Source organism: Dipodomys spectabilis, unplaced genomic scaffold (assembly GCF_019054845.1).
Source record: "Dipodomys spectabilis isolate Male_0828 unplaced genomic scaffold, ASM1905484v1 ptg000002l, whole genome shotgun sequence".
Classification (NCBI taxonomy): domain Eukaryota; kingdom Metazoa; phylum Chordata; class Mammalia; order Rodentia; family Heteromyidae; genus Dipodomys; species Dipodomys spectabilis.
Window position 1 is genome coordinate 44,078,796 of NW_024870679.1, and position 15,250 is coordinate 44,094,045.

Here is a 15,250-nt window from a genome sequence, read left to right on the forward strand (position 1 = left end):
CCAGCTTGTGATTTGAATGAAGCATTCAGTTTTGTTTATTAAATATCTGTCAGTCCCCTGAGTCAGTTAGAAAATAATTATATCTTGTTTGCTCCAGAAATCATTCATTTTTTGCCATTCAGTAACCATGAAAGAGGCAGTCATAAAACACTGAAAGAAAAAAATCCTTCCTACTTTGAGAATAAACATCCATCAATCTCAAGTAATTTAAATGCCAAAATAGGAAACTGTTAGCTGTAACTGTTTTGCAACCGTACCATTGTCCTTTGATAATCTGTATTAACTGTACAGTTAGTGTTGTCAGGAGCTTAGTACATTTCCTACCATTATATATGTGATCATCTAAGTGCCATGGTTTAATAGTGGAGTTGCTGCTTAGTTACCACCTCTGATATCATGAAGTCACTTACATTATCTTGCGGTAACTATGCAATCAACTCATATCACCACTCTATCACAGAAAATACAAGATGTACAGAACAAGGACTCTCCTGCTGCCCGAAGAGCATGGACTCGATCTTAACTTCAACTGCTCAGGGGCCCAAAGAAATGACTGAAAAAATGACTAGAAAGCATTATAAAGTTGATGTTATAGTGAAGGTAAAGCCAAGTTTATAGGTTAAATATTTATTAAAACCAAAACATTTTTGGTTGGATGGAGGGTTTGGGGAGGGACCTGGGCAGAGAATTATCTAGTCCATTTTTTAAATAATTTTGACTTTGTTAGCCTCTGGATTTGGGGCTAATTGTGAGGAGCCTGTGATCTTAGATTTGGGGTTGAAAATTTGCATTGGATCTAATTGACAAACCAAATTTTTTTTTTCTCCACTTGAAGTCAAGAAGGTTTAAAAAAAAAAGTAAAAAAGAACTTTAAAGTACATCATATATATTCTAGCCACAGTAACTCAAAAGAATAAAATTTTGTGTTCTATGCTATTTGGATTTAACTTTTAGCTTGCATGTGGAATTATAATTGATAGTAATATAAATTATTATAAAAATGTGTTTTTAGTATATTCATTTTATTCCAGTTGAACTTTTACCCAAATCTTTAATAATAATTTCTGGAGCGGCTTCTTTGTCCAGTAAGTTATATAGTTAGAAATATTAGGAAAGTATTTTTACAAACAGTAGAGAAAATATAAAAGTTACATATTGGATTTGCTTTTTGGTAAAAGCATATTTTATAGGCGTGTAGAACCTTATTAATATTTTTTTAAATTCAGAGAGACAAAACAGTTGCCTACTGGCTCAAATTACATACATTTCACTGTCTATACCCAAGACATGGTATTTTTTGCATGTTACTTTATTTCATAACTATTATTTCTTGTAAGATCTTCCTATGTATTTTCTAATCTCCTTTACAATATAATGGCATATTCAATTCTCTAGCTAAAATTTTAGTTTTATAGCAGTAGTTATCATCTTAAAAAAATTTCTTACTGATTTCAATTAGAAATAATTTTCAACAAAAACCCTTATCAATCTCATACAGGAACACTGTTCACTTACCATCTTAATTTGTATTGATATCTAGTAAGACAAGTTCAGTTACTATGAGTGGAGTTTGTATTTTGTACAACAAAGTAATTAGATAAAATAAATTATAACAAAATTAAGTTGTGATAGGGCTTATGAGCCTTGGCTCTGTTGACATTGTGGGCTGGATAATTCTTTGTTGGGTTGGGAGGTGGTGCTGTTCTGTGTATTATGGGGTATTTAGAAGTATCCCTGGCCTCTACACAATAGTTGCCAATAGCACCGCCCAATTGTAACAGCAAAAAATGTCTCCATAGGGGCTGGGAGTGTAGCTCAGTGATAGCGCACTTGTCTAGTGTTTGCAAAGCCTCAGGCTCGCCTCCCAGCTCCACCTGAAAAAAATATCTTCAGACATTACCAAATGATTTCTAGACAGGCAGTTTGTTCCCTAGTTGAGAACCATTGCACTCTAGGAATAAAAAGTATAAGGGGGGAAACTGAAGGAAAGGTAACTCTTGTCCAAAAGGAATTGTACTCATTATCTGCCTTATGAAATGAAACAACACCTTAATAATAACAAGAAATTATATACAGAGAGTAGTAAGCACAAATCCTGTCTGTGAACTAAAATTCATCCTCTATCCCTTCTTGACTTTTTACCCTTTGGAGTCTAGGGCATACTTTAGGAATGGAGATGATTTCTGTGACCAGGAGACATTCTCTACCAGGTCCAAAGCTGCACTGCCAATATGGCAGCCACTAACCAGGTGTTCACTATTTAAATTCGGTAAAATTAGCCAGGCATGGGCTCAATACTCAATACCTCAAAAAAAGTAAAAATTTTAAAAATAAAAGTTTTTAGTTTTTCATTTATGTACATAGAAATATGTTAGCACAGATGGAGAACAGTATCTCAGAATATAGTCTTTGACAGTACCAAAGAAAAATTGCCAAGAAAACACAAAGTTCAAAGTTCAATCCTCACTTAAAAAAATTTTTTTTTCATCCCAAAGAATTTTATCTGCTATGTATGCCAGGTTTCCTGCTCCATATCTGTAGTCCCAGCTACTCAAAAACCAGAAGTAGTGGTGACATTGTCTAAAAAGAAATGTACTCTTGCCAGGCGCCAGTGGTGCATGCCTATAATCATAGCTACTCAGGAGGCTGAGATCCGAAGATCATGGTTCAAAGCCAGCCCAGGCAGGAAAGTCCGGGAGACTCTTATCTCCAATAAACCACCAGGAAACCAGAAGTGGTGCTGTGGCTCAAGCGGTAGAGCACTCACCATGAGCTGAAGAGTGCAGGGACAGCACCTAAACCCAGAGTTAAAGCCCTATGACCAACAAAGAAAAAGAAAAAAGAAAAATGTACTCTTGGGCTAGGGATGTGGCTTAGTGGTAGAATGCTTGCCTAGCATTCATGTAGCCCTGGGGTCAATTCCTCAGTACCATATAAACAAAAAGCCAGAAGTAGTGCTATGGTTGAGGTGGTAAAGTGCTGCTAGCCTTGAGCAAAAGAAGCTCAAGGGCAATGCCCAAGCCCTGAGTTCAAGCCCCAGCACTGGACAAAAAAAAAAAAAATGTACTCTTGACCTAAGTAATTATAACCCCTCTGTACATCACCTTTATAGTAACAATTTAATAAAAAGGCACAGTAGGCAATTTTGCAAGACTCTGTCTTTAAGTGAAAAGGTCTGGAGTATCACTCAGTAGTAGAACACTTTTTAGCATACATGAGGCCCTAGTTTCAATACCTAGCACCACGCACACATTTAAAGAGACGGAATAAAGGGCTGGGAATGTGGCTTAGTGGTAGAGTGCTTGCCTAGCATGCATGAAGCCCTGGGTTTGGTTCCTCAGTACCACATAAACAGAAAAAGCCAGAAGTGGCGCTGTGGCTGAATTGGTAGAGTGCTAGTCTTGGGCAGAAGGAGCTCAAGAACAGTGCCCAGGCCCTGAGTTCAAGTCCCAGAACTAGAAAAAAAGGAGGAATAAAGAAGGAGGAAAGCAAGAAGGAAGATAGATAGATTGGTTGATTGCAGCTGATTTAAAGCCCATTTCTTCACTTTCCAGAGTTGGCAGGGGATCCTTGAACCCTTTAGGTGCATGAGTGCAGGGATCCAGGAATGTTTAAAATTATGTACTAAATTATGTGTATGTTCATTTTTAAATTTATTGCTTTCATCAGATTTTTAAAGGGGCCAGTGACTCCTAAGAATTTAGGGTTCACCTCCTTTAGGAATTGTTTTGGTTTTGAATTCTTTGATTTTTTTTTTAATAGTCTTTAAAAAGAGTCTGTGTCACTGTGTTATACTTCCTAAAAATAGTTCCTCCCACTTTCATTAGAAGGGTCCAATATTTTTTCTTTCAGTTTTATAAATGTTTGAAGGGCTTCCTTCTTGATTTTTTTTTTTTTTTTGGGGGGTCCGGTCGTGGGGCCTGAACTCTGGGCCTGAGCGCTGTCCCTCAGCTCTTCAGCTCAAGGCTAGCACTCTACCACTTGAGCCACAGCGCCACTTCCGGCTTTTTTTTTCTGCTTATGTGGTGCTGAGGAATCGAACCCAGGGCCTCATGCCTGCAAGGCAAGTGCTCTACCACTGAGCCACCTTCCTAGCCCCTCCTTCTTGATTTTTATGAAATTCCCATTGTTAGTGAAATGGCTGGACTATTTAAATGCTTTGAATAAACTATCTTGAGAACTACGAAAACTCTTTTACTCTTCTTTCCCTCTCCTACCATAAACACCTGAATTGATTTTAAAAATGAATTTTTTATTAATAGAGGAATTTTCTCAATCTTTGGGCTTTGCTAATTTTCTGATTTCATTTTTTAATAAGTGGAGCTTGATAGGTTTGACAGGTTTGAAATTAAGTCTAACATGATTGTAAGCATTATTGGCAATGTTATATCTAAAATTCTTTGTTAATATATTGCCAAGTCATGGATTTTCTGTCGAGAATTGAGTTTTTATAGTAATGAACAGGCTTGTAAATATAATCTGTAACCTCCATTTTTCTTATTGATAACAGGTCTGAAGGTTGAAGTGACTCATTGTGGAACAATGAGGAGGAAATACCGTGTTTGTAATGTAACGAGAAGGCCTGCCAGTCATCAAACGTAAGAAAAGCTGGTGTTTGTCAGAGCAGTGGTGTGAAGCAGCTTGCTCTAGGGCGTGAGTTGGGTGTGTCTCGTTGGCAATAGTAATGTAAGAGTTGTTCATGTTTGCTTTCCTTTCTTCCCAGTTTTCCTTTACAGTTAGAAAATGGCCAAACCGTGGAGAGAACAGTAGCACAGTATTTCAGAGAAAAGTATACTCTTCAGCTGAAGTACCCACACCTTCCTTGTCTACAAGTGGGACAGGAACAGAAGCATACCTACCTGCCACTAGAAGTAATGTATTTGTGTGCTTATGGATCTCTTCATGGTCATCACTACTTTGAGGGTTTATTCTGTAATCTGAACTTTATTTTTTTTTTATCATGGGGATTGAGCTTTATTGTGTCCCTCAGCTTTATTTTACAAGGCATTCTACCATTTGAGCCACCACAGTACTTATGGTTTTCTGGGAGTTAAGTGGAGATGATTGTCATAGACTTTCCTGCTGAGCTGCCTTTGAAACACAATCCTCAAATCTCAGCCTCCTGAGTAGGTAGGATTACAGGCATGAGCTACCAGCGCCCAGCTTGAACTATTTTTAAGATGATTCAAAATTTAATTCATTCTAAATTTCCTTAAGCAAACAAAAGATGTTCCTGTATCATCCTAACACTGTTAGCATTCTGATATACTTCTTTCAGTCTTTTCATCCCATGTACATTTTATCTAATTATAATCATACGGTAGTAGTTTTATTTCTCGCACTTTTTTTTTTTTTTGTTGTTGTTGGTTGGGGGCTTGAACTTTTGGGCCTAGGCACTGTCCCTGAGCTCTTCAGCTCAAGGTTAGCACTCTACCACTTGAGCCACAGAGCCACTTCCGGCTTTTTTCTTTTTGCTTATGTGGTGCTGAGGAATCAAACCCAGGGCCTTATGCATGCAAGGCAAGCACTCTACCACTGAGCCACCTTCCCAGCCCACAGCTCAAGGTTTTGAACCGTGATCATCATATCTCAGCCTCCTGAGTAGCTAGGATTCACAGGCGTGAGCCACTGGCGCCCAGCTGTCTTTGCTTTTTTACTTAACATAAAAAGGAGAGGTTTGATGAAATAGGTTTAATTTTTTTATTTCATGCATAGTTCTCATACATATACCTCAAAAAGATATATATGTGAAGCATGAAACTTTTTTTTTTTTTTACTGTGTAGGTATGTAACATTGTAGCTGGGCAGCGGTGTATCAAGAAGCTGACTGACAATCAGACATCCACTATGATCAAGGCAACAGCACGATCTGCACCAGATAGGCAAGAAGAAATTAGCAGATTGGTTAGTACTTAGCCCTAGAAATTTAATTTAAACATATTAGGGTGAGCTACTGTCTTTATCGTCTAATACCTTTTAGCATTTCATGGGTGATCAAAATGAAAAGAGATGTTGGATAGTGATATTTAATAGAGGTATAAGTAAACCTTAGTAAGTCATGAGAAGTCCTTCTAATTTAACCGTAAACATTTTCATTAGATTCAGGGACCTGATTCTGCCAGAACTAATGTTTTAATTTAGTTAATTGAAAAATCCACCTAAAAGAAGGAGGAGAAGATGTTAAGATATTGTAACTAGAAGTACTAGAAGTCTTAGCGATTGGTCTGAAATTCCTGTCTTAGTATCAGACTGACAGTCTGAATAATGAAATGAAGGACAACTTCACTAAGGGGAAGAGAGGAGAGAAATTACCAGAACCACCTTATAAAATGAGTTAACATTTCACAGTTTATATATATACATCAGAACATCATATTATGCTAAATAAAATCATGCAGTGCTATCTGTCCATATGAAAAATAAAGACATAAAACTAATAAGCAAATTTAAAAATAAAAGGACCTCCTGAAAAGGGAAGAAATGTGGAACTATGACTGTTGCATACACCAAAAAAAGTCTTTCAGAAGCAGTTTTAAAGATTATTGGAAAAGTGTTATAGAACTGACTTGTTCATTTTTGTAAGCCAATTACAAAAACAAAGACCTTTTTTTCTTATCATTTTGGAAAGAAGGAAAGGAAGTTATGACATAATCAGGGAAATGCTGTTCAATCATGATTCTTGATATTTCATTATTGATATCTTATTCTCAGTATTTCTCTGATTGTACTATAAAGTTGTAAAAGCTGTCCCAAGATCTTTAATAGACAAAGACAACTCCCTAACTCTTTTTTGGAATATGAAATAGTGGAGTTTTTATTACACAGTTAGCAGGCTTCAGGCAGCCCATTGTTAGAAAGGCCTGCAGCCTCCAAATCCTTAACACAGTTAGGAAACAGGCTAGAGAGAAAGAAAGAACAAAAACAATACCAACAAACCAATTCAGCTCCAAGGGAGAGCTAAATTGGGATGCCATGATTGGCAACGAGACAGGACACAGGACAGGATCACGGAGACACGTAGCATGGTGTCCATAACTCTTGACTAGTAGTTGTAATTCATTTTTACAGCTTAACTATTTAGGAAAGTGGTAGTTATAGTGCTTAAAATAATTGGCTTTATGGGGAGGGAGGAAGTGAGAGAAGAGTTAAGGGAGTATAATAGAGGTTGGACCTATTCAAAGTATAATATGCATCTACAGAATAACAACTGCTTCTGTGCTCATAAGTAAAGAAAAAAATATAGGCTCTGAGCCAAGCATGCCAATACATGCCTGTAAATCCCAGCACTTGTAGGGCTGAGGCAGAAGGATTTCTAGTTTAAGACAAACCTGGGCTACATAAGGAGACCCTGTTTCAAAAAAGAAAAACAGACTTTGAGTCCAGGTATGCTACCCTAGGTTTGAATAAACATCTTGTTTTTCCACTAGTCATTTGCTTTACTAAATCATTTAACTTTTCTAAGCTTTAGTTTTGCCCTATGTAAAATACAGGTTATATAAGAGCTACTTTTTTTTGTTTTGGTATTACTAGGTTTGAACTCCCAAGTCTTGTGCTTACTAGGCAGGTGCTTTACTGTTTGAGCCACACCTCCAGCTCTTTTTGCTCTTGTTTTTGAGACTGGGTCTTGCTTTTTGCCCAAGCTGGCCTGGACAACACTCATCCTATTTAATATCATCCCACCATAGCTGGGATGATAGTTACGTACCACCCCATCCAGCTTTTTTCTCTTGAGATGGTAGTTTTACAAACTCTTTTTCCCAGGCTGGCCTAGAATTGTCTTCTTCCCAGTGTCAGCCTCTGTTGTAGCTGAGATGACAGGTATGTACCGCAGCACACAGCTATTTGTTAAGATGAAGATTTGTGAACTTTTTGCCTGGGATGGCCTCAAACCACAATCTTCCTGATCTCTTTTTCCCCTGTGTGGCTGGGATTACATGTATGATCTACCAGTACCCAGCTCAAGTCCTACTTTTATGGCATATGATAACTGTGAAAATGTTAAACACTTAAGCCAAGCATGTCTTGGTAATTATTACATTTTATAATCTTCCCATCAAGCTACACTAAGACATCATAACAGATGAAGGAGAAAAAAGGATAATACTGCCTAATTTAGAAAAGGCTTTTCCTGCTTATTGTGGAAAAAATCCTGTTTACATATTTAAATTATGCAGTTTTTTTTGTTTGTTTGTTTGTTTTTTGGTCGGCCGTGGGGCTTGAACTCTGGGCCTGGGCGCTGTCCCTCAGCTCTTCAGCTCAAGGCGAGTGCTCTACCACTTGAGCTACAGCGCCACTTCCAGTTTTCTGGTGGTTTATTGGAGATAGGAGTCTTACGGTCTCTCCTGCCCGGGCTGGCTTTGAACCGCGATCCTCAGATCTCAGCCTCCTGAGTAGCTAGGATTACAGGCATGAGCCACCAGCGCCCGGCTTAAATTATGCAGTTTTTAATGAACTGTGCACAGCTTTGAATACCCTTCTCTTTTTTGTCTTGTTTGACCTTTACCCTGAGAGCAGGTGAATGTGTTTTGAAAACAGCTATCATAGTACATGAACATGGAAGATCCAACACTGAAATATAATCATTTTATTTACAATGTGATAATATTTATCTGAAAACACTGGAGTACATTTTATATAAATTGTAAGTCAATGACTTGTAATGTTTTCTATCAAGTTTGCATAAAATTGGTAGTAAATGTCTGGATTCTCCATAATTAAAGGTTCTTTTTTTTCCCCCCTGCCCTGTGGAACTGGGGATTGAACCCAGGGCCCTGTGAATACTAGACAAGCACTCTACCACTGATCTACATCCCGCCCAGTCAGAGGGTCTTAACCTTTTTTAGGTGAGGTATTTCTCTCTCTCAAAACATGTTATGTTTAATCATTTTAAAATACCATTTTCATCTATCAAAAATAGTTGATTTTTTTTATTTTTCAACCCAACACATACATTTAAATTTTGTATAAAATAGCAGGGTATTCACTTCCTCCAGTCCATTCATGATGCATAATTCCTCAGGCTAATATTCTCTGCTCTATTATTTGGGCACCATTGATTAGAACTATTATAAAATATACAGTTGACATAGTGAAAAAAAGAAAGAGGTACTAAAGTAAAGTATGAGATCTGGGGGAATTTTGAGAATAACAGCAAACTTTTCTGTTGTTAGGTTCGGAGTGCAAATTATGAAACAGACCCATTTGTTCAAGAATTCCAATTTAAAGTTCGGGATGAAATGGCACATGTAACTGGACGAGTACTTCCAGCTCCAATGCTCCAGTATGGAGGACGGGTAAAGACTTTTGATGTTTACTTCTGCACCTGTAGTTCACTGATTATAGGACAAGGGCATCCTAAGTAAGTCTTGAGTTTAGACCTTTTTTTTCCTGCCATTCCTGGGGCTTGAACTTAGGGGCTTGGCATTGTCCCTGAGCTCTACCACTTCAGCCACATCTCTTCTACTGGCTTTTTTGGTAATTTATTGGAGATAAGAGTCTCATAGATGTTGCTGCCTGGGCTGGCTTTGAACTACAATCCTCAGATCTCAGGTCCCAGCTAGGATTACAGGCATGAGCCACCAGTGCCTGGCTAGACTTTTTTTTGGTTGTTCTAACAATATAGCTTGTTACAAGGTGTCTTTGTTTTTAGTTTAATAGAATTTTGGGGTTTTAATGATAAAAGTATAAAATTGATTCCGTCACTTCCATGTAGAGTATCAAATATATCAGTTTAGCAATCTGAAATACTTATTTTCAGCTCACTGAAATAAACATGTTAAGTTTTTCCTCTTTTTTTCCATGTTATTCCCCTCTCTCCCACAGAATCGAACAGTAGCAACACCAAGCCATGGAGTATGGGACATGCGAGGAAAACAATTCCACACAGGAGTGGAAATCAAAATGTGGGCTATAGCTTGTTTTGCCACCCAGAGGCAGTGTAGAGAAGAAATATTGAAGTAAGTTATGCCATTGCTTTGGTTTGAGAACATTTTTTGTGTTTATATTTTTGTTCTTTAGTGGCACTGGAGATGAATCCAGTGCTGTGACTATACCATAGGCAAGTACTCTGTCACTGAGATCTACCCTAGCTCTGTATTTAGATATTAAATTACTTATTATATTTTAACAGATACTGCCTCAACACGGAATATATTAATCACTGAACCTTTTTGTGTGTGTGTGTGTTCTAATTTTTTTTTAATTGTGAACATACTGTACAGAGAGGTTACAATTACATGGGCAAGATAATGAGTACATTTCCTATCAAGCATTGTAGCCTCCTCCTTTGTTTCCCCTTCACATCCCTTTCCAGCCTCCCCCTGCCCCTCCTCCAATGCTCCCCCCTCACTGAACCTTTTGAAATGCATCTTCATCCAGCTAGGCAAATTGGTGGACACCTATAATCCCAGCTACTTGAAAGGCTGAAGCCAGAAGTTCAAGGCCACCCAGATAACTTAGCAAGACCCTGTCTCAAAAATAAAAATATTAGCTAAGGATCAGTGGCTCACACCGCCTGTAATCCTAGCTACTCAGGAGGCTGAGATCTGAGGATTGCGGTTCAAAGCCAGCAGGAAAGGCCAGTGGGACTCTTATCTACAATAAACCACTCAGAAAACCGGAAGTGGTGCTGTGGCTCAAGTGGAAGAGCACTCACCTTGAGCTGAAGAGCTGAGGGACAGCTTTTGGGCCCAGAGTTCAAACCCCATGACCGCCCCCCAAAAATAAAAAAAGCCCCTTGAGAGTCTTATCACCAATTAACTACCCAAAAACTACAGGTGGAGCTGTGACTCAAAGTGATAGAGCACTATCCTTGGGCAAAAGAGTTCAGGGGCAGCACCCAGGCTACCCCTGCAACAGACAATAAAATAAAAAGGCTTTTAAATTGTTCAGAATATAGCTGAGTAATTCTGGGTTAACTTCTAGTACCTCTAAAAAAAATTTTTTGATTCATGTTTCTGGACAATTTGAGCAACTAGCTTTGTAGTATAGCTTTGTAGTATATAGCAACATTGCCATTTTTCTTTTTTAATGGTACTAAAGATTTAACTTAGAGCAAGCACTCTCTACCTCTTGAGCAACCCTCATTGCTTTCATTAATTTTTAAATAGAGTCTCATGATTTTTCCCAGGCCAGCTTGGACTGTGTGATACTTTTGTTTATGCTTCTTACAACTGGGATGACAGACAAGTGCCAGGAGGTCCAACTTTATTACTTTATTACCAGTTGATGGGAACCGAGGCTGATTCCACAGGAGCCTGGCTCCTGTGAATAGTGCTTCAATAATCATGAGTGTGCAGGTCTCCCTCTTGAATGTTGGCTTATACTCCCTTGGACATATACCTGAAAGTGGCATTGCAGGGTCATTTGGTAGGTCTATCTTTAGAGGTTTTTTTTTTTTGTTTTGTCAGTCGTGGGCCTTGAACTCTGTGCCTGGACGCTGCCCCTCAGTTCTTCAGCTCAAGGTAGCACTTTACCACTTGAGCCACAGTGCTACTTCCGGTTTTCTGGTAGTTAATTATAGATAAATCTCATGGCCTTTCCTGCCCGGGCTGTCTTTGAACCATGATCCTCAGATCTCAGCCTCCTAAGTAGCTAGGATTTGCCTAGCCACCAGTGCCCCACTTCGTTAGGGTATTTTTTTTAAACTCCATACTAATTTCCATAGTAGTTATACTAGTTTGGGTTGTGTGAGAATTCCTTTCTCCAACGTCCTTACTAGCATTTGTTGTTTGTTTTTATGATTGCCATTCTGACTGGAGTGAGATTAGAACTTCACTGATGAATGTATTCATTAGCCATTAGTACTTTTTCTTTTTTTCTTCTTTTTTTTTTTTTTTTGGGGGGGGGTCCGGTCGTGGGGCCTGAACTCTGGGCCTGGGCACTGTCCCTCAGCTCTTCAGCTCAAGGCTAGTGCTCTACCACTTGAGCCACAGTGCCACTTCCGGCTTTTTTCTTTTTGCTTATGTGGTGCTGAGGAATCCAACCCAGGGCCTCATGCATGCAAGGCAAGTGCTCTACCACCGAGCCACCTTCCCAGCCCCTAGTACTTTTTCTTTTGACAACTGTCCAGTTCATTTGCCCATTTATTAATTGGATTATTTATTCTTTTTTTTTTCTTTTTTTTTTTTATCAGTCGTGGGGCCTGAACTCTGGGCCTGGGCTCTGTCCTTCAGTTCTTCAGTTTTTCAGCTCAAGGCTAGCGCTCTACCAACGTGAGCCACAGCACCACTTCCGGCTTTTTCTGCATAATTATGTGGTACTGAGGAATCAAACCAGGGCCTCATGCATGCAAGGCTAGCACTCTACCACTTGAGCCACAGCGCCACTTCCGGCTTTTTCTGCTTATGTGGTGCTGAGGAATGGAACCCAGGGCCTCATGCATGCAAGGCAAGCGCACTACCACCGAGCCACCTTCTCAGTGCCTTATTCATTCTTTTGACGTTTTAATTTTTTTTTTTTTTTTTAGTTCTTTGTGTATTTAGGGTATTAAACTTTTCTCTGTTGAATATTTGGCAAGTATTTTCTCTTACTGTTTGGGTTGTCCCTCGAGTCTGGTCATTTTTCCTTTGATATTTAGAAGCTTTTTATTTTATGTAATCCCATTAGTCAATCCTTGCCCTTATATCCTGGGCAATTGAATCTTTAATCAGAAAATATTTACCTATCCCCCTGTCTTCCAGTGTTATCCTTATGTTTTCATGTAGTAGTTTTAGTGGTTTCTCCTTGTAGGGGTTTCACGGACCAGCTGCGTAAAATTTCCAAGGATGCAGGGATGCCCATCCAAGGTCAGCCTTGTTTCTGCAAATACGCACAGGGAGCAGACAGTGTGGAGCCCATGTTCCGGCATCTCAAGAACACCTACTCAGGGCTGCAGCTCATTATTGTCATTCTGCCAGGGAAGACACCAGTATATGGTAAGCGTGTCTTAAAACAGCATTTTTCAGGGATGGGTGTATAGCTCAGTGTTATTGTATTTGCCTAGCATGTTCAAGGGCTCTGGATTCAGTTTCCAGCACTGTAAATAAATATGTGCGTCCATGTATATATGTATGTGTATATATTACATTTTGGCATATTTACCTTAGGATTTCAAATCCTAAAGCTTTCAAATACTAATACACATTTTATGCTGTACTATTTCAAATCATATATTATTACTTTTAGATAAACCTGTAAGATAAATAGTTCAAAGAAGACCCTTAGAAATTCAAACCCCAGCCGGGCACTGGTGGCTAATGCCTGTAATCCTAGCTCCTCAGGAGGCTGTGATCTGAGGATCACGGCTCAAAGACAACCCGGGCAGGAAAGGCCCTGAGACACTTATCACAAGTTAACCACCAGAAAACCAGAAGTGGCACTGTGGCTCAACTGGTAGAGTGCTAGCCTTGAGCTAAAAAGCTGAGGGGCAGCACCCAGGCCCAAAGTTCAAGGCCCATGATCGACAAAAAAGAAAAGCAAAAAGAAATTCAAGCCCCAGAATCACAAAAGAGAGAGAGGAAAAGATCCTTAAAAAAGAGGGTTTTTTGTGTGGGTTTTTTTTTTTTTTGGGGGGGGGGGGGGGTCTGGTCATGGGGCCTGAACTCTGTGTCTGGGTGCTGTCCCTCAGCTCTTCAGCTCAAGGCAAGCGCTCTACCACTGAGCCACCTTCCCAGCCCAAAAAAGAGTTTTAATAGCTAAAACAGACATCAGAAGACAGTGATTTGAGAAAAGTTATTTAATAAAAATGGTGTTGAGGAGCTGGGAAGATGGCTCAGTGGTAGAGCGCTTGCCTTGCAATGCATGAGGCCCTGGGTTCGATTCCTCAGCATCACATAAGCAAAAAGAAAAAAGCCGGAAGTGGCGCTGTGGCTCAAGCGCTAGAGCGCTAGCTTTGAGCTGAAGAGCTGAGGGACAGCGCCCAGACTCAGAGTTCAGGCCCTACAACCGGACCCCCCCCCCCAAAAAAAATGGTGTTGAGATAACTTGAGTGTCCATATAATGTAGGTTAAAAGCACAGACTGGAGTTAACCTGTGTGACTAAGTATCAGGTATTGTCCAGATGTACTGCTTGTGTGGTGCATCTGAATAAACTAACCATACTAAGCTATAATTTTCTATGGAACTAATAATATCTAACCTATATATGATTAGAAAACAAAATAATATTCTGTGAAACAATAAATTAAGTATAAATCACTGGGTATTGGGAAAACATAAACAAAATGCAACTTTAAAACAGCTGAATGGAGAAAAATAAATTTCTCTAGAGAGACAGAAGGGGTCTGAGACTGTAGCTTAGTGCTAGATCACTTGCCTGACATGCACAAGGCCATAGGACAGTTTACAATACCCCACACACATACACACACACTAGAAAAAAAATCACTAAGAAAACTGTTAAATTTGACCACATAAATTTTTTGTGTTTGTACTGGGGATTGAACTCAGGGCCTCTTGCTTGCTAGGGCAAGTACCCTACCAGTTGAGCCTTGTCTCTAGCCACTCTGCTTTTTTTGTTTTTTAAATACTGCTCCTGGGGCTTGAACTCAGGCCCTGAGGGGCAATACTTGAGCCTTTTTTGCTCAAAGTTGGCACTCTACTACTTAGCCATAGCTCTACTTCCAGCTTTTTTTTTTTTTTTTTTTTGTCCGTTGTGAGGCTTGATCTCTGGGCCTGGGCGCTGTCCCTTAGCTCTTCAGCTCAAGGCTAGCGCTCTACTACTTGAGCCACAGTACCACTTCCAGCTTTTTTTGTTTATGTGATATTGAGAAATCAAACCCAGGACCTCATGCATGCATGGCAAGCACTCTACCACTGAACCACTTTCTCAGCCCCCAGCTTTTCTTTTTATGTGTCATTAATTAGAGATAAGTCTCTTGGGCTTTCCTATCTGGGCTGGCTTTGAGCTATGATCCTAAGCCTCCTGAGTAGGTAGAATTATAGGTGTGAGCTACTGGCACCTAGCTTGTTTCGATTATTTTCAAGGGGAGGTTTCTTTCAATTTATGCCTAGGCTAGCCTGGGCTTTGATCTTATGCTCCACCATGAGGATGACAGGCATGCATGTGCCACAAAGCCTAGCCATTGTGCTTCCCCTGCACATGGGTAACAGGTATATGCCACTGTACTCAGCTATTGGTTGAGCTGGAGTCTTTCAAACTTCTTTTTGCCCAAGCTGACTATGAACCATAATCCCCTTGTTAGCACTCTAGTAGCTATGATTGGAGGTGTGTGTGTGTGTGTGTGTGTGTGTGTGTGTGTGTGTGTGTGTG

The 15,250-nt window shown here is 39.5% G+C and overlaps 1 protein-coding gene across 2 annotated transcripts in view; it reads left to right on the forward strand.

Moving 5' to 3' along the window:
* LOC122112579 (protein argonaute-3) overlaps nucleotides 1–15,250 on the forward strand; it is a 75,417-nt gene that overhangs the window by 42,062 nt on the left and 18,105 nt on the right. For both annotated transcript variants that reach the window (XM_042685435.1, XM_042685442.1), the window contains 6 exons: nucleotides 4,511–4,598; nucleotides 4,724–4,871; nucleotides 5,785–5,904; nucleotides 9,171–9,293; nucleotides 9,823–9,956; nucleotides 12,730–12,914. In XM_042685435.1, coding sequence (XP_042541369.1) covers nucleotides 4,511–4,598; nucleotides 4,724–4,871; nucleotides 5,785–5,904; nucleotides 9,171–9,293; nucleotides 9,823–9,956; nucleotides 12,730–12,914 — 798 coding nt within the window. The remainder of the gene's footprint in view (nucleotides 1–4,510; nucleotides 4,599–4,723; nucleotides 4,872–5,784; nucleotides 5,905–9,170; nucleotides 9,294–9,822; nucleotides 9,957–12,729; nucleotides 12,915–15,250) is intronic.